Source organism: Myotis myotis, unplaced genomic scaffold (assembly GCF_014108235.1).
Source record: "Myotis myotis isolate mMyoMyo1 unplaced genomic scaffold, mMyoMyo1.p scaffold_m19_p_3, whole genome shotgun sequence".
In the NCBI taxonomy this organism is placed as follows: domain Eukaryota; kingdom Metazoa; phylum Chordata; class Mammalia; order Chiroptera; family Vespertilionidae; genus Myotis; species Myotis myotis.
Window position 1 is genome coordinate 161826172 of NW_023416335.1, and position 22684 is coordinate 161848855.

At 46.0% G+C, this 22684-nt stretch overlaps 2 protein-coding genes across 2 annotated transcripts; both read left to right on the forward strand.

Moving 5' to 3' along the window:
- Positions 1 to 225: 225 nt before the first annotated feature.
- Positions 226 to 6432, forward strand: KRT5 (keratin 5). Its single transcript, XM_036299374.1, has 9 exons — positions 226 to 901; positions 1479 to 1693; positions 2442 to 2502; positions 2613 to 2708; positions 3281 to 3445; positions 3812 to 3937; positions 4186 to 4406; positions 5176 to 5210; positions 5771 to 6432. The coding sequence occupies exons 1-9, from the start codon at positions 332 to 334 to the stop codon at positions 6097 to 6099; spliced, it is 1818 nt and encodes a 605-aa protein (XP_036155267.1). The 5' UTR covers positions 226 to 331; the 3' UTR covers positions 6100 to 6432.
- Positions 6433 to 16845: 10413 nt separating this feature from the next.
- LOC118650882 (keratin, type II cytoskeletal 6A-like) lies at positions 16846 to 22161 on the forward strand. Its single transcript, XM_036299378.1, has 9 exons — positions 16846 to 17385; positions 18291 to 18505; positions 18837 to 18897; positions 19054 to 19149; positions 19274 to 19438; positions 19921 to 20046; positions 20842 to 21062; positions 21382 to 21416; positions 21529 to 22161. The coding sequence occupies exons 1-9, from the start codon at positions 16846 to 16848 to the stop codon at positions 21762 to 21764; spliced, it is 1695 nt and encodes a 564-aa protein (XP_036155271.1). The 3' UTR covers positions 21765 to 22161.
- The last annotated feature ends 523 nt before the right edge of the window (positions 22162 to 22684 follow it).

Sequence of the window (22684 nt, forward strand, 5' to 3'; positions counted from 1 at the left end):
CCCCCAAGGGGAAGTGCGACTTGCTGCCAAGGCATCAGTGCTGCAAGGCAGGGTTATTCCTAACTGAGCGGAGCCTGCCAGGAAGGCAGCGTTTGCACCCCGCACCATGTGCAGGTGTGACGGTGAGCTCACAGCTGCCCCCCCAGGCGTGCCCAGCCCACTTAATCATTTCACAGCTCAACAACTGTCCCGCCCAGCCCTGTTCTAGTATAAAAGGGGGAGTGCAAGTCCGGTTAACAGAGCCACCTCTGCATCCTGCTGAGCTCTATTCTCTCCAGCACATCCCAACCTCTAGTGCTCTATCCTCTTGCTCCTCCAGGAACAAGCCATCATGTCTCGCCAGTCAAGTGTGTCCTTACGGAGTGGGGGAAGCCGCAGCTTCAGTGCCGCCTCTGCCATCACCCCGTCTGTCTCTCGCACCAGTTTCACCTCTGTGTCTCGATCCGGGGGTGGTGGTGGCGGTGGCTTTGGCAGGGTCAGCATCCGGGGTGCTGGTGGAGCAGGAGGCTATGGCAGCCGGAGCCTGTACAATCTGGGGGGCTCCAAGAGGATCCCCATGAGCATTGGTAGCTATAGAACCCTATCTAACGTTAGTGGACGTGGCTATGGCTTTGGAAGTGGAGCCGGGAGCGGATTTGGCTTTGGCGGTGGTGCTGGTAGTGGCTTTGGGTTCGGTGGAGGTGGTGGCTATCCGATCATAGGAGGCATAGGCTTTGGAAGTGGTGCTGGTGGCCCTGGCTTCCCCGTCTGTCCCCCTGGAGGCATCCAAGAGGTCACTATCAACCAGAGTCTCCTGACTCCCCTTAACCTACAAATCGACCCCACTATTCAGCGAGTGCGGACTGAGGAGCGGGAGCAGATCAAGACCCTTAACAACAAGTTTGCCTCCTTCATCGACAAGGTAGGACCCAATCCTTTGTGAAAAACCGCTATGAGTGTGGAGCAAATGCCAAAGAAAGTAGGAAGAGGAACATCTTCTGACTTTGTGCAAATACCCTCCTAGTTTGCAGTGAATGTGTTTCTACTTGTTTCTGTCCCAGAGTTGTGGCTCACTTTCCCAACTAGACTGGCAGCTTGGAAGACAGGGTCTTAGTTCTTCCCGTTTAATTACCCCATATGGGCTCCTTGATTACTATTGGGCAAAGAAAGGAATTCTGTGCTTCATGGAATGGGGCTGCTTGCATAGGAAGGTGGATGAGTTCATCGAGCAGTAGCCTGAGTGCCTTCACAGCCACCACTGCACTGGGTCCCACTCTGCCCAGCCGTGCCCAGTGCTATCTGTGCCCTGGATAAGTGCCCTGTCTCCCCAGGAGAGTGAGGTTAGGTGCTTCACTCTGTGCCTCCCCTCCTAGGGTCCAGCACCAGGGACGGCACATGGGAAAGGTTTAGGAGGAGAGTATGAGAAGGGAGAGAAGCTGGTGATGATCACTGAGACATGAAATCCAGGTTTCTCCATCTTTAGACTCTGTGCCTTCCAGGTGCGCTTCCTGGAGCAGCAGAACAAGGTCCTGGACACCAAGTGGACCCTGCTGCAGGAGCAGGGCACCAAGACCGTGAGGCAGAACCTGGAGCCTTTGTTTGAGCAGTACATCAACAACCTCAGGAGACAGCTGGATGGTGTCCTGGGGGAGAGGGGCCGCCTGGACTCAGAGCTGAGGAACATGCAGGACTTGGTGGAGGACTTCAAGAACAAGTGAGATGGGGTGGAATGGAGACTAATGTCTTCTTGGCACCAGATGAACTTGATAACCAGATTACTGCTTATGCCTCCCCACGGGCTAGACACATATGCCTTCCATGGACACCTGAAGTACTGAAATGAAATCCAGGTCCATGTCTAGAAAGTTCCAGCCCCAAGCTCAGTCCCTATGCAAGGCACTTAGCCACTGGCCAGAGCAACAAGCTTGATGACCCTGGGGAAATAGCAAGCAGTGTGATTCCTGCTCTTGGGGCTTTCCTCCCCAGTATACTCAGAGTACACACTATGGGCTGTGTGATGGATTCCCTCCAACACGAGAACTGATGACATAACTCACCTTCATGGCTCCAGTAATTTTTTTAGACCCCCATGCTGCTAGTTGTTTGTTTTTGTTGTTTTAAGACTGTGAAAGCTGAAAAAAGAATTAGGGAAATTGACTAGATGTGGAGTTGGGAAGAAACAACACAGGTTTCTATAGGCATATTCTTCAAGCAACTGAATTACAGCAATAATAGAATGACTCTCTGATGGGCAGTTAAAAAGGAAACAGGATCCTAATGAGTAAGGACCTTTCCCAAAGGGTCACACTACCAGTGCCCCCTCCCTCCCTGCTTTCATGATGGGAGGAGAGCGGCCCCTTTCCAGTGGGAAAGCAGACTCACAGGTGACTTTCTGCAATAAAGACCCTAGGCTTCACCTGCCCCTCATCTCCTAATAAGCCTTCCTATTCCTTTACCCCCAGGTATGAAGATGAAATCAACAAGCGCACCACTGCTGAGAATGAGTTTGTGATGCTGAAAAAGGTGCGTGGGTACAAGAGAACCTGTTGCCTGTGGCTATGCTCTCTTAGGATGGCGTTAATTTAAGTCAGGGTGGAAATTGGGTGTAGTGCCAACCATCCCTGTATCTCTAGGATGTGGACGCCGCCTACATGAGCAAGGTGGAGCTGGAGGCCAAGGTCGATGCACTGATGGATGAGATCAACTTCTTGAAGATGTTCTTTGAGGCGGTAAGAAATGCCCCCTACTCAGGCCCCAAAGAGATGGTCACTGGATCATCACCAGGAATTAGGGTATCCAGATGAAGTGAGTTTCAGTGGCTCCAAAGCTGTGGACACACCCTTGTTCTTCCTATCCCGTTAGCACTACTCACCCTATTACTTATAAAGCCAATCCTTAAAAAAACAAAGTCACATTTAAAGCAAATTCTTCAGCCATCATTTTGCCGAGTGAGGTCTAGAGTGAGTTATAGGCACAGTACACCTTTCCCAAACCTCCCCTCTCTAGCTTGTTCCAGTGTAACAGACCAGTCAACTAGATTCTTTTAAAATATGACCAACTTGGGTCATAACTCACATCTGAGATGTTACACAGTAGGCATTTCTTGGAGGTTCAGAGTGCTTAAAGTTTTTTTTTAAAAAAATAAATTTAATGATGATTTGGATTATTAACATAACTAAATGTTTGATGTAGGTGGTTATTATTTTTTCTCAAGTTAACATACCACAATGAGTGGAATATTTTAATGGACCTGGCATAAAATAACACAGATTAAGATGACTAACTTCAAGTCTCCTTGCAGGAGCTGGCCCAGATGCACACGCACATCTCAGACACATCTGTGGTGCTGTCCATGGACAACAACCGCTCCCTGGACCTGGACAGCATCATCGCCGAGGTCAAAGCCCAATATGAGGACATTGCTAACCGAAGCCGGACAGAAGCCGAGTCCTGGTACCAGACCAAGGTGAGTGCTGTGGTGAATGAGTCAGGGGATGGACTCGTGTCTGGGATTCCAGGCCATGACAGAATGCTAAGGTCTCCTGAGACCTGTTGAAAACTCTTGGGTTGAGTTATGAGAATAGTCATGTATGCCTTTGCCACAAAAATTTAAGAACCTTAAGGAGACTCTCACACCAGTGTCTCCAAGAGAGCAAAAGCACTAAAGAGGAAATTATCTAAGACCAGGTCCACCTGGATAAAGTCGAAACTAGCCCCAGGCCTCAGATAACTCCACCGCTTGCCACCTCTTGGTAGCTCCTGCCCATGAACGTTGGGAAAGTGTTTCCATCCTCATATAAATGGAACTTTCCCTCTTTTCTGGTGGCACCAGTACGAGGAGCTGCAACGGACAGCTGGTCAGCACGGAGATGATCTCCGCAGCACCAAGCATGAGATCTCTGAGATGAACCGCATGATCCAGAGGCTGAGAGCGGAGATCGATAACGTTAAGAAGCAGGTAAGGAGAAGTCAAAAGAAGGCAATGAGGAGGCCTGAGCTCTGTAAGGGAGACCCATTTTGCTTGTTTTAAACACACACACACACACACACACACACATACAGCTGGAACAAGAACCAGCGTTTCAATGTTCCCCCATCTACAATGACCAGGATAAATGTACTGACTTCTCTCTGGAAACTCAGAAAGAGACACCACAGGCCCAGCTCACTACTAAAGTGTCCACTTTTCTTCCTTTCCCTGAGTAGTGCGCCAACCTGCAGAATGCCATCGCTGAAGCTGAGCAGCGTGGGGAGATGGCCCTCAAGGACGCCAGGAACAAGCTGGCTGAACTGGAGGACGCCCTGCAGAAAGCCAAGCAGGACATGGCCCGGCTGCTGCGAGACTACCAGGAGCTCATGAACACCAAGCTGGCTCTAGACGTGGAGATTGCCACCTACAGGAAGCTGCTCGAGGGCGAGGAGTGCAGGTGGGCAACGTAGGGCTGACATCACAAGCCCGGGATGGCCTCACATTTGATAAGTGGAGCTTCTTCTCCACTACAGCATGTAAAACACACGCACAGTGAGCACTTCTTGTGCATGATAATTATCCATCATCAATCTGGATCCAATCTGACACCTGGGCACACAGCTGACCTATACAAAAGGGTCCCAATTCACTTTTCTAAACCGATTCCCACCACCAGTATTTTCAGATGCTGCCCCTCCTTCAAACAATTAAGCAACTTAATCAATGTCTTCCCCATTTTTCAAGTACCTCTTCCTTCAGGAAGCCTTTCATGATCCCTCCAGCTAAGTTAAATTCACCTGCCTTTGGATTCTCAAGCTACTCTGTTTTCTTCAGTCTTCTAACACTGCCCTCTGCCTACTTTCTGTTAGAAGTGTTTCTGTCCATGCCAAGTCCTCTCACAGACTGTAAGTTCCTGCAAGGCAAAAACTGCTTCATACATTTTCATAGTTCCCACAGTCTCTTAGTTCTCATATAATGGGTGGAGGAGAAAGTGAATTATAATTTTCCCTTTGATAACCTGGTTCTAGGCCAGGTCCTCTTCTTTGGGAAGTCCCTTCAGTGAGCTGTATTTTTGTCTAAATTTAAGCAGGGTGTGGGTGGTTTTTCTTTATTTTGTATGTTTTTGGCATTTTTTTTTTTGTTCATAGGGCTGGCAACTTTAAACATGACTATGGGTATTGTCTTTGGAGGAGTTTTTAACTCTCATTTCAATTGTTTCCTTTCAGACTGAGTGGCGAAGGAGTTGGACCAGTCAACATCTGTAAGTAACTTTAAACAAATATTAACAATGATAATAATATGCAGTGTTTGGTGCCAACTCAGAATCTTGCTATTTCTAGATTCCAGATACTCCCCATTCCAATAATTGGTTATTTCATACACTTAGTGGAGGGTATAGGGTACACTTGGAGATTTGAAGCAACGTGGCTTATGTTTTATCTTTTAAAGGGTAGGACTGTATCTTACACATCTTGTACTCTGCCCCCCTGCCATGGTCCCCCCTTTTCCACCCCTCCAACCCCCTCCCCCCTTCTCCACCCCTCCTACCCCCTCCCCCCTTCTCCACCCCTCCTACCCCCTTCCCCTCCTACCCCCTCCCCTCCTACCCCCTCCCCCTGAGTTTAGCACCATCCCTTGCCTACTATGTTCACCAACTTCCTGTTAGGGACCTTAAGTAAATGAGTTAGTTCTCCTGGGCCTCATTTGCTATGCTGTAAAGGGGCCAGGTACAGAGCTTATACTAGCAGGATCAAATAATTTGGACTTGAAGGATCAATCTGGCAGACTGGTCTCACCAAGTTCTCCTTCCTTTCTCCACAGCTGTCGTCACCAGCAATGTCTCCTCTGCCTACGGAGGTGGCTCTGGAGGTGGCTATGGAGTTGGCTATGGAGGTGGCTATGGAGGTGGCGCTGGCTTGGGCAGCGGCCTTGGTCTTGGCGGCAGCTTTGGTGGAGGTTCTAGTGGATTATTTGGTGGAGGTGGGGGAAGTGGCTACACTGTGATCCCTGGCATGGCGCTTGGCTTCGGCAGCAGCGGCAGTGGAGGAGGCAGCGGCAGTGGAGGAGGCAGCGTCAGTGGAGGAGGCAGCGCCTCCAGCGTTAAATTTGTCTCCACCACCTCGTCTTCCCGGAAGAGCTTCAAGAGTTAAGAGCCTGCTTATTGCAAGTCACTGCCACCCAGGGCAGCAACCGGCCCCTGACAACTGCCCCTTCTAGGTGGTTGCTAAGCTAAGATTTCTCTTTTGCTGACGTGTAGTTCAGAACAAGCCTATGGCAGGACCACAGTCTTTGGTTCCCGAAATGGCCCAATCTCCTAGATCCTATATTCTTCAAATCAGCCTTTTGTGGTCCTTGATGAGAGAAAAATCCAAAGTTTTCCAGTATCTAAATCATCAAAACAGAGACCCCACCCCAATCCAAAATTTAGTTCTGGTTCTGACTGCCTTCAGAGTGTGTTCAATAAAATGCTTTTATAATATAAATTGCTGTGCGGAATTATTTTTTCAGTCTACAATCAGCCTAAAGACTTCCTGAGGGTCACTCTGTCCAGGTGTGGCTGGTCCCTTTGATGATTCACAGGTAGAATTGGGTGTGGCCATCCTGAGTGGTCCAGAGACTCCAGGAGGCATGAGAGGAGGTTGCTAACGCTTCTAGAATGAAGGACTCTCTGGAGGGGATGAATGGGAGTGTCCATTGTATTGCAATTTGGACAGACTGTAGAGTTGATAAGAAACAGCTATTGATCTTTTCAGCACCCACAATGTTAGAGCAGGCCCAACATCTTTTAGGCCTTTTTGGGTTCTGAAGAAAACATGTTCCTTTTATAAATTTTACTTAAGCCGATTTATGCTGTTACTTGAATGTATATTACTCTTGTAATACTAGTAAAGCTTTCTGAAGAGAGCAAGCTGGTCCAAATATGCCGTGAAAGAGCAGGGAAGGAGACTAGAGTGGAATTTTTATGGTGGCTGGGGTGGGGCCAGGTTTGAAGTTCCCACCAGTCACAAAGAAGGCATTACTCAGGCTTTCTTATTGGTTTTCTCAGATGTCGGTAGAAGAGGGAGAGGGAGGAGTGGAGCTTAGAAGCCCTCAAATGTCAAACATTATTACAGTAAGACTAGTTTGACATTTTCAAAAAATAATATAATGCACAACTTTAACAGAATAAAAGAAATCAAATTGTCATCTCTCTCCCAAACCAGACAACATGCATTATCCTTAATAGTGAATGATCAAGTTTCTCATTGACATCAGTAAGGAAGCAAAGATGACTATAATCACCACAATTATTCAGCATTACAGTGGATATTATAGCCAGTGAAATAAGACAAGACAAAGAAGTAAACATCTTAAGAATTAGAAAGAAATAAAGCAAATTATAGTTATTCACTAATGGCATAATTATGTATAGGAAATAAAAAGTTCAAACTATTACAATTAGTAAGTGAATTCATCAAGGTCACTAGGAAACCAATACAAAAAACTATGTTATTTCTTCATACTAGCAAGAAACAATTAGGAAATAAAATTTAAGGTACCATTTCCAGTAGCATCAAAAATATCTAATATCTGTCCCACATGAATGGCTCAGTTGGTTAAGCATTGTCCTGTGCACTGAAAGGTCGCTGGTTCAATTCCCCGTTAAGGCACTTTCAGAAGACAACTGATAAATGTTTCTTTCTCACATTGATGTTTCTCTCTCTCTCTCTCTCTCTCTCTCTCTCTCTCTCTCTCTCTCTCTCCCCCCTTCTCCCTTTCTCTTTAAAATCAATAAAAAATATTTTTTTTAAAATCTTATACCTAGAAATAAATGTAGCCAAAGACATATATAGAAAACTACAAAAGCTTATTGAAAATGACTAAAGAAAAATTAAAAACACACACACACAAACAGAGGTATATGCCACCTGTGTGAATTGGAAAACTTAATTTGTAAACATGTCAGTTTTCCCCAATTGAACTATGGACTCAAAGCAATTTCAATCAAATATCAGCCAGTATTTTATAAAAATTGATATGCCTATTCTAAAATTTATATGGAAATAAAAAGCTCTAAAACAGTCAAAACAATCTTGAAAAAGAAGAACAAAGTTCTTATAGTTCCAGATACTGAGACTTTTTATATATAAAGATACAGTAATTAGAAAATGTGGTATTGAGGAAATGACTGAAAAATGGGCCAATGGGACAATATATAGAATCTTCCCTGCAAAAGACACTGTCAAAAGAATAAGAAGTCAGGCTACAGACTGGGAGAAAATATTTGCAAATGACAGATGCAATAAAAAGGCTATTACAGGGAATATAAAGAATATTTAAAACCCAACAATAAGAAAACTTAACAACCCAATTAGAAAATAGGCTGAACACTACATACACTTGTCCAAAGAAGATACACAGATGGCAAGTAAGCACATGAAAAGATGGTCCACATCATAAGTCATCAGGGACATGCAGGTTTAAACAGCAAGAGAGCATTACATACCTATTAGAAAGCTGAAGATCCAAAACTGACAACAGGAAATGCTGACAAGGATGTCAAGCAAGAGCTCTCATTCATTGCAGGTGGGAATGCAAAATGGTACAGCCACGCTGAAGACAGTTTGGCAGTTTCTTACAAAACTCTTACCATACAATTCAACAATTACCCTATCTAATAAAGGGAATATGCTAATTGACCCTCACACCATAGCAAAGATGGCGGCACCCACAGCCAATAAGGAGGGAATATTCTAATTGACTGTTAGGCCCTCAAAGATGGTGGTGCCCCCAGCCACAAGATGGCTGGCAGGGGAGGGAGGTTGTGGGTGGCCAGGCCTACAGAGGTAGGCAGTTGGGGGGGACAAGGCCTGCAGGGGAGGGTAGTTAAGGGCAACCAGGCTAGCAGGAGAGGGAAGTTGGGGGCGACTGGGCCAGCAGGGGAGGGCAGTTGGGGGCAATCAGGCTGGGAGGAGAGCAGTTAGGCATCGATCAGGCCGGCAGGGGAGTGGTTGGGGGGCAATCAGGCAGTCAGGCAGGTGAGTGGTTGGGAGCCAGCAGTCCTGGATTGTCAGAGGGATCCCATATCGGAGAGGGTGCAGGCTGGGCTGAGGGACACCCTCCCCCCCAGTGCACAAATTTCATGTACCGGGCCTCTAGTGTTTCTTAATATTTTTTACTCAAATGAGCTGAAAACGTATCCTATATAATAAAAGGGTAATATGCAAATTGACCCTAATGGTGGAATGACCAGAAACAACTGCTCGCTATGACATGCATTGACCACCAGAGGGAAGACGCTCAATGTAGGAGCTGCCCCCTGGTGGTCAGTGCGCTTCCACAGAGGGAGTGCTGCTCAGCCAGAAGCTGGCTCATGGCTGGCCAAAGCAGCGGTGGTGGCGGCAGCACTAGCCATTAGTCGGACATCCCCTGAGAGCTCCCAGGCTGCCAGAGGGATGTCTGACTGCCAGCTTAGGCCCAATCCCCCAGGGAGCAGGCCTAAGCCGGCAGGTGGATATCCCCCAAGGGATCCTGGACTGCCAGAGGATGCAGGTTGGGCTGAGGGACCCCGCCCCCCCCCCCACAGTGCACGAATTTTGTGCATCAGGCCTCTAGTATATACACAAAAACCTACACACGATGTTTATAGCAGCACTAGAGGCTTGGTGTATGAATTCATGCACCAGTGGGGTCCCTTGGCCTGGCCTGCAGGATCAGGCTGAAACTGGGTCTCCGACATCCCCCAAGGGGTCCTGAATTGTGAGAAGGTGCAAGACAGGCCAAGGGACCCCACTGGTGCACGAATGGGGCCAGGGCGGGATGTGGGAGGTTGGCCAGCCAGGGAGGGACTTCAGGTAGGCCCCAGGGTGTGTCCAGCTCATCTCACTCAGTCCTGATCAGTTGGACCCCAGCAGCAAGCTAACCTACTGGTCGGAGTGTTTGCCTCCTGGTGGTCAGTGCACGTCATAGCGAGTGGTTGAGTGACCTTAGCATATCATTAGCATATTATGCTTTGATTGGTTGAACAGCCAACTGGATGATCGGACACTTAGCATATTAGGCTTTTATTATATAGGATGGATTCATCAATTGTTACAAATGTACACTCTGCTATGGGAGTGGATAGTGGGGGAGGCTATTGTGTGAGTGGAGAGGGGGTATATGGGAACTCTCTGGTCTCTATACTTTCTGCTCAATTTTCCTGTGAACCTACACAGCTCTAAAAATTAAACTCTATTATTAAAAATAGTACAACCATTTGAAACACTAATAAACATTTACGTGTGTGTGTGTGTGTGTGTGTGTGTGTGTGTGTGGTGTGTGCCTGTGGCTGGGCTGACCATACATTTACTCTTGATGCAGCAATTCTATTCCTAGGTATTTACTTGCACAAAATGAAAGCATGCATCCACACAAATGTTCACAATATGTTCAGAACTGTTTCATATAAGGTAACTCTAAACTGGGAATATCTTAGGAATCCACCAGTCTGAATGGGTAAAGAAACTATGGTATATTCATACAATGGCATATCACTCAGCAATAAAAAAGAATGAACTGTCAAATATCACAACAATCTGTATGAATCTCAAAAACATTTTGCTGAGCCACAAACACACACACACACACACACACACACACACACACATGCACACACACACAAAACATTAAAGTATATGCTATATGATTCCACTTACATAAAGTTCTAAAGTAAGTTAATCCAAGAGGGAAAAATGAAAACAATGATTGCTTGGGGCAATGGGATTAAAGGGAAAGGACACAAAGGAATTACCTAGAGTAATGGAAGTGTTCTGTATCCTGATATTGTGTGAGTTATAGAAGTGCATGAATTTGTCAAAATGGATTAAACTCTGCACTTAACATCTGTAGATCTGTGCATTTCACTGTGTGTACATTATAGATCTAGAAACCAAATTTTTCTAAAAGAAAGAATATTTCATTTTTCAAGTTTCTATGGTAGAAACGGGGAAGAAAGAAGTGAATTGGGAATGGGATCTAGATTGTACCACAGAGTACAAACTTCCCTAGCCATATTGGGTATTCTTCTGTGTCTATTCAAAAAATCCAGACTATGTCCCAGAAGCAGCTGAGGGAGGGCCAGAGGGAAATCAGAAGGAAGTTAACTTTATTAGATCCCCCTGAGGCCTCCTTTGCAACTTTAATTTCACAGACTTGTGCCAGGTTATCAATGACCTGTTACTAATCCCCACCATAGGCTAATAGTGACATTATAAAGGATTAACAGATGGAAGTAGCCACTCAATATGAAGGAATCTCAGAGGAAACTGCCTGAGGCACGTTTACTCTCTAGGATATTCATTTTCTAAGAATAAGATGATGTTGAGATAACTTACTCCAAATCATCCTGAATTTGAGGGAATCGTGCAGTACATTCACAATTAACCTAAAATAAAGGGACTTTCACCAGAAGGCAAATGTAGTGAGGCATCATTCCATAGGCTGCTCCCCATTCAATCATTCACATTATTTAAGTTAGGTACTTGTGCATCTCACTAGAGAATTGTTGGAATATGTTTTACCCAACTACACTTTTTAAAATGACATAGTACAATGAGGCGGACCTTCAGTGGTGAGGAGGTAGAAACCAGATGGTCAGAATGGAGGCAAGACTAAGAAGGGAGGCAGGGAATGTGAGGGATGCAGTGGAGAGAAAAAGATACCATTGCACCTGTTATTCTTCTCAGATTTTTATTGGCCCCTCTGGAGCTCTGGTATGGTTCTCTTCAACCCCTGTTCTTGTCAAAGACCTCAAATACATACAGAAGGAGACTCTGGCTCCTCATTCCCTCATCCATGCCTTTTTGCCCTGCTCATCCTAGGCATGATCTACACTAACCTTGCTTTTCAGCTCATTCTCTTTCCACCCTTGCATCTGCTCTAAAGCACTTCTCTTCACTGCCAACAGCACTTGCCTCTGAGCATCTAAATGCCTCTCTCATATTTACACATGCTCCTCCTCCTCCAACTAGTTTCCCCTCATTGGTTAGGAAAGCCAAGGGTGCCCCCCTTTGTCTGAATAAGTCCTTCAGTCCCTAGTCCAATTATGCAGTTACCAGTTACTTAAGCATTCAAGTGTACCACCTACCCAGTATCAGTATGTACACACCAAGTCAAAAGGAAATGAACACTTTCAAAAAGGTATTACTCAGGAACTAGGTTTTATAGGAATATGTAACAAAAGTAGTTGAATTCACAGTTTTTTCCATAATTGTATAAATGCTCTCGGCACATAACATGCTTTAATCCTGTAGGCTAATAATTATACCCCAGTTCATCCCAGACCCTGTGTTGCATATTGTTGTTGGCGGTTGAAATGGCAACCACAATGCTTTCCACATCTCCTCCAGTCCATGAGGACCAGGTGGGACAAATCTGAGGTTCTTGACTTATCCCCACTAGAAGCCACATGGAATGACATCTGGGGATTTGGGACCACAGTTCCAGAGGCAGGTCAATGCTTTGAATGGATCATTCATCGAGCACTGTGGAAGGTATTCTTTCAATGGCCTCTGGACCTCACAATTGACCTAAAGTGGAGCCCCATCCTGCTTGGAAATGGAGTTGTCAGAAACTTCTAGCAGCTGTGGACAAAGCCCACTCAGGTATCATGTCCAGAGATGTGACCCCATCACTGTGTTCTATGCAAAAAGTGGGTGGACCATGCGAGAAATACAGGAAAATGCTTCAATTTGGTGCATAATGCATGTTCATAAACAGCCTAGTTACTAAGTAATGGACTTTTGAAAGTTTCTATACTTTCTGAACCACTCTATACATCACAGAAGGCTGCCTTTTCTGCTCCAGCATTGGTGCTACTGTCTATGTTCTTTATAAACGTGTGGCTGCATGTTCTCTTTCCATGGGTGCTCCCTAGGGACAGGACTGGGTCTGTGGGATTTCCTCTGAACAGCATCATCCTGCGCTGGAGCTTGCAGGAGTAGGCACTTAGTCTTAAGCTTTTGATAGGTGATGACAAAAGCCTATATCCCTCATTCTCATCTGTCAGCTCCACCCAGGGAGGCAGAAAGACAAGGCAAATCCTCCTGAGGCAGATTTTCCATGAGCTCAGACGTCAGGGGTTCCCTCCTGCCTTCAGCTATGCTGGGGCAAATGCAGTACAGATTAACCCCTGGGCCTTAGACCACAGGCATTCCTCATTCCCTGGCAATAAGAGACAGCACCGGACTGCAAGGAGGCTCTCCTGAGAGAGAGTAGAGGCTGGGCTCAGCAAGCTGCTGGGGAGGAGGCCAGCTGTCATTGGACTTACTCACACAGCTTGCTTTAGTTTCTTTCACATAGTTGTCTGAACTATCACTCTTTGTTCTAATCTTGTTATGAAGGTCTGGCCTTCCCCACCCTGTTACTCTGGGAAGATATAACTCCTCTAGGCTCTACTATGGAACATGATTCAGGATCAGTGGAGAGATTTCATCTAAAAAGTCAATTCTCTAGCCATCCAGTGTACCCCTTCCCCCCTCCCCGCCCCCTACTCCCGACCTATGAACACAACTCACTCCTGGATGCCAAAGCAGAAGGCTGGACTCCAGAGGAGGAAAGAAGTACTGCTTAGCTTGCGGGGGCGGGGTGTGGGGGTGGGTGGATAGGCGGGAGGATGCCTGTCTAAAAGTGAATTAGGAAACACAGAGCATCTCCCCAGACCCAAAGAAAGATATAGAAAATCAAGGGCAAATGAATCAAGTACAAAGTTGACCTTAAGGCTGATGGGACTAGAAAAGAGTAGAATCAGAAATGGATCTGCCACAGGGTCGCTTCTCTCCAGCTCCTCCTTTACTGTCTCAGGAGCCCTCACCATCTCCCATGAGCCCTCTCAAGTGACCTCACTCATGCTCAGGGTCACTGGAATTGGATTCCAGGGCATCCTTCTCTGGCAGGTGGTAATGGAAAGTTTGAAAAAAAGTATATCGTTATATATAATATACACTGAGTGGCCAGATTATTATGACCCCATCAGTACAATGAAGTGGCAAAATACTTGTATCAGGAAATTGAATGTTACTTTATATTGCTGGTGCTGTCTGGTGTGTATGTCAAACTTGGGATTGGGTAATATGTTGAAGTTAAACCATCCTCTGATAAGCTAAATGGTTGAATGTGATGCCCCTGCTGCAATTAAATTATATACTTCATTCAGCGATGAGTCCACCCCCACCCTGGAAATAGATAAAATTAGGACTAAAGGCGGAACTGATCTGGTCACCTGTGCTAGTTGACCACAGCCTGCCCCTGTGTGCACAGTCCAGAGGACAGATGAGGACCCAGCAGAGGAGCCTGACTCCAGAGGAGGGAAGGAGCAGCCTGCTGAGTTCCCGTCAATGACTCTGATCCTCCCTCCAACTTCCTGCTACTGTTACTTTCCAGCAAGTTGGGCAAGGTGTTGCCTAGGCATCCGCCTATGTGTGACTTCTAGGTCCTTACTAATGCTGCTTTTATTTTCTTTCACCCCACCCCCTCATATCATACACTCACTCACACACACACACACACACACACAAACACACACACACACACAAGCTGCACCTGTGTTCCAGTTCTTGAAGCTTCTGGAGGGTGCCTGAATACACCAAGTCTTTTCCATACTTCCATTATAATAATGATATTAGCTCATCTTCATTGAGAACTTATGTGCAGGCACTGCTAAGGCCTTTACATTAATTATTTCCTATAATCCTCAGAATAATGAGAGATCGGTACAATTCCCACCCCCAGTTGACATCTGTAAAAATGAGTACTTTGCATACAGACACATGAAAGCCTGAGTACTAGGTCTCCAGAGCCCATGCTCTTAACCAGGGCTTAGCAAACATTTTCTTTTTTAAAATAAATTTTTATTGATTTCAGAGAGGAAGGGAGAGGGAGAGATAGAAACATCAATGATGAGAGAAAATCATTGATCGGCTACCTTCTGCACACCCACTACTGAGGATCAAGCCCACAACCCCCTGGGGCATGTGCCCTGACCAGAATCAAACTATAATCTCCTGATCTATAGGTCAACACTCAATTACTGAGCCACACCGACAGGGAGGCAAACTTTTTCTTGAAAGGGTCAACTAGTAAATATTTTAGGCTTTGCAAGTCATATATTCTCTGTTACAACTACCCAACTCTGCCATCATAGTGTGAAAGTAGTCATGGGCATTGACATGGACATAAAACACTGGGCAAATGCATGCTGCTCCCACCTGACTTGCCAAAGCTTCCTACCCCACCTGATATCATCTGTGCCAAGCCTAAAGCCTCAGGCCTGAGAAAAGTAGCATGTATCAGAGCTCAGTGCCATGGGAAGGATCGTTTCTTTCCCAGAACTTGGTGACAGCACATTTCTTGGTCAACCATTGTGCAACCAGGGTGGAGGGAGGGGAGCTTCTTCCGTTGTCTTGAGAAGGTATCTCTTTCCAGCCAGACGCTGAGTTAGCACCTCCTTTGGGTAGGAAATGCCCTGCCCGCCTGGATGCTATGCCCCTAAAAACATTGGAAAGATGGGACTGCTTATAAAATAGTACCAGGTCCTGTCCTCAGGTCACCCCAATGAGGGAGTTTGTCTTTCCTCCCCTGGTTTCCCATTTAACCAGATGTTCTCATAGAACAACATGCCTACAACTGCTCTCAATGCTCATTGCACTCAGTTTTTAATGTCTGGACTGAAAAAAAAATGAACCTCCTCCTCCTCTAAACCAAACACAGCACTCATCCGACAGCCTTCTCTCCTCTGAGAAGATGTGTAGAGATTTAAGATTTCAAGAGCTGAGATTAGAAATATACACTCGAAAGTTACTTGTGACAGCATCACACATGTAAGGGCACATTTTTATGATTCACTGCTTCTATCTGCCCCTCAACTTTCTCTCCACACCCATTAAGATGTCTGATCCTTGAACCCAAAAAATATCAAAATCTGTGGGAATCAAAATTTAGTGAATTTCTTAATGATTTTTGTCCTACTCATTTTAGATTCTTTAAGTTAAGATCTAAGTGAACATTCGCAAACAGCAGAGAAATGGTGTCCCATGAATTCCAGTTGGAAAGACAAGCTGACATGATCATCAGTTCAATGGAAAAGCACACTTAGGGAGGGAAGTACAGGCGTGGGGAGACACTCAGAGGCAGAGTGGCCTTGGGTGAAGGTTCTTATCCTCTCAGGAAACTAGCAATTGGGAAGTTTATGGAATAGGACAGAGAGCAATTGTGATGGAAAAGCTCAACCCTTTTGTCCTTCTTGCCTTGCAAAGGAAGGTTTTAACCCCAAAGTATCCCCCATTCCCATGACAAGGCCACCAGGAACAACATGTGGCAGCTCCCGAAGAAAGGGCAGGTTCAGACGAGCTGGAAAAAAACACTGCAGGCCACTTCTTGCTCAGGGCATTGAGCAAATACCTGTGAGCCCTCGGAGACAGTCCCACCCTGATGAAAAGGGTGGTGCTGGTAGACCAGAAAACCTGTGTGGGAAGGGGACACAGAGGAGCGGCTGAGTAAGCAGAAGGAAGAGACAATTACACAAATCAGTGCCTTGTCTCCTTTGTTTGAGATCATGACTAACTCATGACTTCAGTGAATTCATATCCAGCCTTATTGTATGGGGATCAAGACAAGGCTGGAGGGCAGGAGAATTTCTCCATGAATAAAGGAAGCCAAATATACAATCTTCATATTTCATACCTTTCTAGGTGCTGGGGGTGACCTCACTATTTGTAAAGCCCAACCCTCCCCAATTTGCAAGCTCACCTTCCAGGACTGAGCCCAGCCCATTTCCACTATATATAAACTGCTGCCTGCAACCTCATCACACACCTGCTGCTCTCAGCTCTACCCTCCAGCCTCTCACGCCTTCTTCAACCTCCTCACCTTCAGGAACCATGTCGAGCAAATCCACCATCAGGACCCAAAGCAGCAGCCACCGTGGCTTCAGTGCCAGCTCAGCCAGAGTCCCTGGGGTCAGCCGCTCTGGCTTCAGCAGTGTCTCCGTGTGCCGCTCCAGGGGCAGTGGAGGCCTCGGTGGAGTGTGTGGAGGAGCTGGCTTTGGCAGCAGGAGCCTCTATGGCCTGGGGGGCTCCAAGAGGATTTCCATCGGAGGTGGCAGCTGTGCCATCAGTGGAGGATATGGTGGCAGAGTTGGAGGTGGCTTTGGCTTTGGAGGTGGAGCCGGGAGTGGATTTGGTTTTGGCGGTGGATCTGGTGGTGGCTTTGGGCTCGGTGGTGGAGCTGGCTTTGGTGGTGGCTATGGGGGCGCTGGCTTCCCTGTGTGCCCCCCTGGAGGCATCCAAGAGGTCACGATCAACCAGAATCTCCTCACTCCTCTGAACCTGCAAATCGACCCCACCATCCAGCGGGTGAGGACTGAGGAGCGGGAGCAGATCAAGACCCTCAACAACAAGTTCGCCTCCTTCATTGACAAGGTGAGCCAGAAGGACCTGTCCTCCAGTGGGGACTCACAGTCCCCAAAGTAGAGGACCAACACATGTTCTCTCGGGGGGAGAATAGGGTGGAGGGAAAAAGGGACTCAGCCTGGCTCCCTCCTGGGATGCCAGATTAGCTCCATGTTGATCACAGGCAGAAGGAGATGGAAACCATTTAGAACTGCTGAATTTCTTAAATGTCTCTCATTCCTGTCCAGGAAAAATTCTCAACTTTTGATACCCATGGAACAAAGGGAAAACAATGAGAAAATGGAAAGAGTTAGCTTTACCTTCTGAAGAATCTAAGACATTAAAAATAAAATTCCAGTGGAAAACTGCTCTAGGGCTCTGTGCAAGAGGAAAAAGTGTGACAGGAAAATAAAAATAAATATATTTCTGCATGATTTAGAAAAAAAAGACTCAGAAACACTTACATATCCATTGAAATGCTAAATTTGTAGAACTAAGTAGTGACCATTGAGGAAGCTTGTTTTAGAAAAGACTTGTGTACTAAATGAAACTTAGATTGTAATATAATCATAATAAGATTAGAATTTAATAATCATATTCTAAACACTTACATTCCTTTAACTGAGGTATTATCTTTAAAAAAAGCTTTGTGCAATATCTCATTTGAAACTAGATGAGTGATTGTAATTGTCAAGAGAAAGAAGTAATGTTGGAAGTCATTGATAAGTTTGAATAAATTAAGGGGTGAGAGCACCTCAGTGCCCATGGGAAATTTTCAGTGGTGAGATTGATCTGGGGAAAGAAAAGCAGGACTGTCACATACATTTCTGTATGTGCTCTATAGTAGCCCAGCACACAGGTATACTTGGGGACCCAAGCACAAATATCTTTCTTCCATCATTCATGAGGCAAATAAGCAACTTGTGTTCCTCCAGGTGCGATTCCTAGAGCAGCAGAACAAGGTTCTGGACACCAAGTGGACCCTGCTACAGGAGCAGGGCACCAAGACCGTGAGGCAGAACCTGGAGCCTTTGTTTGAGCAGTACATCAACAACCTCAGGAGACAGCTGGACAGTATCCTTGGGGAGAGAGGCCGCCTGGACTCAGAGCTCAGAGGCATGCAGGACATGGTGGAGGACTTCAAGAGCAAGTGAGTTAAGGAGAGATATGGGTTCAGTTGTCTAAAGCACACACTTCAAGACCACTGGGAGTCCAGGTCCTGATGTGGTCATGATCTATCACAAAACATGTCCATGAAAATGAAAATCACAAATGTTGCTTAAGAACAAACCTGAAAGAAAAATGGGCTATATGGGTGGAAAGGGAGAGTAAAAGAGGAAACAATTTAGGGACCACAAAAGGCATTTTGAGGCTTACTGTCAAGAAATCTGACCTTGGATATATCCATTATGGAAAGTTCTGACCCCAGGCTGCCTTTTCTGTATCATTGTCACCACTGACGTATGCCTTTCTCATTCTAGATATGAAGATGAAATCAACAAGCGCACTGCTGCGGAGAATGAATTTGTGACTCTGAAGAAGGTGAGCTGATTACAACCAAGGGTTCATGTTTCTTTGCAAAGGAAGAAAACTCTGGCGTCCTCCCCACATCTGAGAGGACAAAAGTGGGGAGGCTAAAAGGTGGGCAGATGGGGAAGGAGGGCTCAGCTAACCCCATGGTGTTGGCTTATTCCCCAGGATGTGGATGCTGCCTACATGAATAAGGTTGAACTACAAGCCAAGGTAGATGCTCTCATGGATGAGATCAACTTCACCAGAGCCTTCTATGAAGCCGTAAGCATCTCCCCCTTCATTTGAATTACTCTAATGGGGTTCTGCAAAAGGGTGGAAGATCTTAGGGTTGGGAAGCCTGTAAACTTTACAGGAGAACATGATCTGACCATCTTATGTTCTGCAGGAACTGGCTCAGATGCAGACGCACATCTCAGACACTTCTGTGGTCCTTTCCATGGACAACAACCGTGACCTGGACCTGGACAGCATCATTGCTGAAGTCAAGGCCCAATATGAGGAGATTGCTCAGAGGAGCCGGACTGAGGCTGAGTCCTGGTACCAGAGCAAGGTGAGCTGTGAGTGGGAAGCTGTTGAGTAATTCCTGTGCTCACTCCCTAAACACCAACAAGATTACCAGTCTTCACAGGGAAAATGCACTTCTAGGAAGCTGAATGTGTACCTTGCACTGATAGAGTATATGGTTACATTATTTATGTGCAATTCTGGTATGTCAAAGAAACCCAAGCAAGAGGAAAGCTAATGTAGATAAGAACCTAGTGATCATTGCTTTAGCTTCACACTGACTCTGGCTCTCAGAAAACCAGTGCAGGACATTGCTGGTTCTGAAGAGAATTAGAAAGGCAGTGATTTCATGAAAAGGTAGGTCTGAGATTAGTGTAGAGGATCCAGTGACCTAGTAACATCAGCATTTCCTAAAATCTTTTTTGAAAAGCCATTGGGTTGAATTTATTAAAAGCCTGACACAGTGTGACAGTCAGTGTTAACATGTGAAAGGCCATATACATCAGCTTCTCTCCCTCTTTGCTACAGTATGAGGAGCTTCAGGTCACAGCTGGCAGACACGGAGATGACCTGCGCAACACCAAGCAGGAGATTGCTGAGATCAACCGCATGATCCAGAGGCTAAGATCTGAGATTGACCATGTCAAGAAACAGGTATGGTGGGGACTAAGGAAAATAAAAGCATCCTTTCCTTGTTAGACCACCACGTGGTCACCAACCATCATTTTTTATTCCTGGGAATTTGGGAGACAATAGGGAGAGGACACCATGCAGTGTCTACCCTGAGTGAGTTCCCACAGGTAGGTGAGATAGATCCCAACCCAAGAGCATAAACAGGTGAATAAAACCAGTTTCCCCTGCCAGAGCTGTAAAACATAGTCTAGAATCATTGAACAGAGATGGGAACAGTTGATTTGGGAATGAACAAAACTGGGAAAGAAAAGGAAGGCCAGGAAGTGAGGAAGACTGGTGAAAATCTGCTCAAGATTCAAGGTCAAAAAAATGATAGTCAAGCAAAGACACTGGACAAAGATCAGTGTCACCTGAAATTGTGAGGTTTAAGAAACCCATCACCTCCATGAGAATGTTTGTGATTTTGTACAAGTTAGTGTGGCTGCTACATGAGATTATCAAAAGCTGTCAAGATTCAAAACAAGTTAGTGGGTACATTTCTTCCTTTGTCCCCTAATCTATATCTGCTGTAGTACCTTCTACCAGTCAGCCCCCACAACCTTATGCAGGGTGGTTAATACAAAGGGGCACAGGTTTTTTCAGATGACTCATAAATTAGATTAGGTTTGCAGAATGGAAAAAGACTGGATAGAAAGGGTCTGAGCTGCATTTCCATGCTATCAGGGCTCTGGCTCTCTTCCTCACTGGGAAATAGGAACCACAGCTAGTCTCGGGAGGACTAGATTGCAAATTCATTCTGCTTATCTCCCCCTCTAGTGCGCCAACCTGCAGGCCGCCATTGCTGATGCTGAACAGCGTGGAGAGCTGGCCCTCAAGGATGCCAAGAGTAAGCTGGTTGAGCTGGAAGATGCCCTGCAGAAAGCCAAGCAGGACATGGCCCGGCTCCTGAAGGAGTACCAGGAGCTGATGAATGTCAAGCTGGCCCTGGATGTGGAGATTGCTACCTACAGGAAGCTGCTGGAAGGCGAGGAGTGCAGGTGGGCAACTCACAACCTCCTCTATCATCTGGGTGCTTCTCCATGATGTGCAGCCACTGAGCCCAAGCTTAAAGCACCCTAGTGATGGCTATAATTATTACTCTCAGAGAACCATGGAAGAGGCAGTTTCCCCATGGATGGTCCTCACATGGAGGCTTTCGCTGTCAGTGCTGTAAAATATAGTCTAGAAGCATTGAACAGAGATGACATGAGAACAGTTGATGTGGGAATGGAGGAAACTGGGAAAGAAAAGGCAGGCCACACTGGTCCAGTAGTGGTTCTCTGAGGTCTCATCGTCTGTGTGTTTCCTTATTCCTAGGCTGAGTGGGGAAGGTGTTGGACCAGTCAACATCTGTAAGTATCTTTGCTTGCCTCCCTCCCTTACCCTTGTGTTCTTCTGACTTGACTAAGGCTGACATAATGAGCTCACCATGTCTGTGTATCCTTGTCCTCCTCCCCTCCACAGCTGTGGTGCAGTCCACCGTCTCCAGTGGTTATGGCAGTGCTGGTGGTGTTGGCAGTGGCTTCGGCCTGGGCGGAGGCAGTGGCTACTCCTATGGCAGTGGTCACAGCCTTGGAGGTGGCTTCAGTTCTGGCAGTGGCAGAGGCTTCGGAGGTGGCCTCAGCTCTGCTGGGGGCAGCAGTTCCACCATCAAATACAGCACCACCTCATCCACCACCAGGAAGGGCTACAAGCACTGAAGTCCTCCCGTTGGCTCTTGGTCCCACATTGTCTTAGCCCCCCTCTCCAGCCGCATGGCCGTCTCTTCAGTTTGCTTCTTTTCCCCTGCTACTTAATTCTCCTAGTCCTTGAGTTAGAACTGAAGTTGCTAAGTGCCCTCATTTCTCCTCTCTTCACATACCTGTTCCATTTGAACTTCATTTGCTCACCATCAGAAGGTCACTGGTTGGGTTGGACTCTAGACTCTAGAACAGAGCAATGTCTTGCTTTCTACTGGCCCAGGAATTCCCCATCTTCCACACAGTGGTCATGAAAGCATAAGTCACTAGTTCTATCATGTATAGTCTATCCCTGCTATGTTTCCTCTGGTATTGCTCCCTTGTATTGCTAAATAAAGCAGATGTGTATTATAATGCATGTTTTATATTGCCTTGATTTGTTACCAATGGATTTTGAGCTGTTTAATCTGACAAATTCCTTTTCATGAATGAGGAGACTCCCAATCCCCATGTGCCTCACTCCCCTTCTTTAGAGAACTTCAATAAACAGCCCTTTGGCAACCCCATGTTCAAAATTCCTCCCAAATTAGATTCCATGTAATGTTTGGCAGGTGGAGTTTTAGGGATCATTGTTGTTAAGTCTGTTTTTACTGCACATTTCAGATACTAGCAGCTTCACTTCTCTGACCTGGTGTCTAAGCTTCCACCTCTTTCTGCCCCAGTATTTGCTCATATGCCCAGAGAAACATATTACTGTCCAATTAGAGCAAAAGAACATTGACAATAGAATAAGATATTTAATTTATGCTTACAATTGTCTTCATGACCAATAAATGTATCTGATAAGATATATATCAAGAAACATTAAGCCTGAGTAAAGTAGGTTGCCCACTCCTGACTGGTATTACATGTCTGGAGATATATCCTGAGAAAGTGGTTCA

What these genes read in the sequence shown, in the direction of transcription:
- LOC118650882 (XM_036299378.1), top strand. Translation starts at nt 16,846, where the DNA reads ATGTCGAGCAAATCCACCATCAGGACCCAAAGCAGCAGCCACCGTGGC. An exon ending in TCGCCTCCTTCATTGACAAG is followed by an intron (nt 17,386 to 18,290) that starts GTGAGCCAGAAG and finishes GTGTTCCTCCAG; the next exon opens with GTGCGATTCCTAGAGCAGCA. An exon ending in AATTTGTGACTCTGAAGAAG is followed by an intron (nt 18,898 to 19,053) that starts GTGAGCTGATTA and finishes CTTATTCCCCAG; the next exon opens with GATGTGGATGCTGCCTACAT.
- KRT5 (XM_036299374.1), top strand. Translation starts at nt 332, where the DNA reads ATGTCTCGCCAGTCAAGTGTGTCCTTACGGAGTGGGGGAAGCCGCAGC. An exon ending in GTGGAGGACTTCAAGAACAA is followed by an intron (nt 1,694 to 2,441) that starts GTGAGATGGGGT and finishes CTTTACCCCCAG; the next exon opens with GTATGAAGATGAAATCAACA. An exon ending in TGAAGATGTTCTTTGAGGCG is followed by an intron (nt 2,709 to 3,280) that starts GTAAGAAATGCC and finishes GTCTCCTTGCAG; the next exon opens with GAGCTGGCCCAGATGCACAC.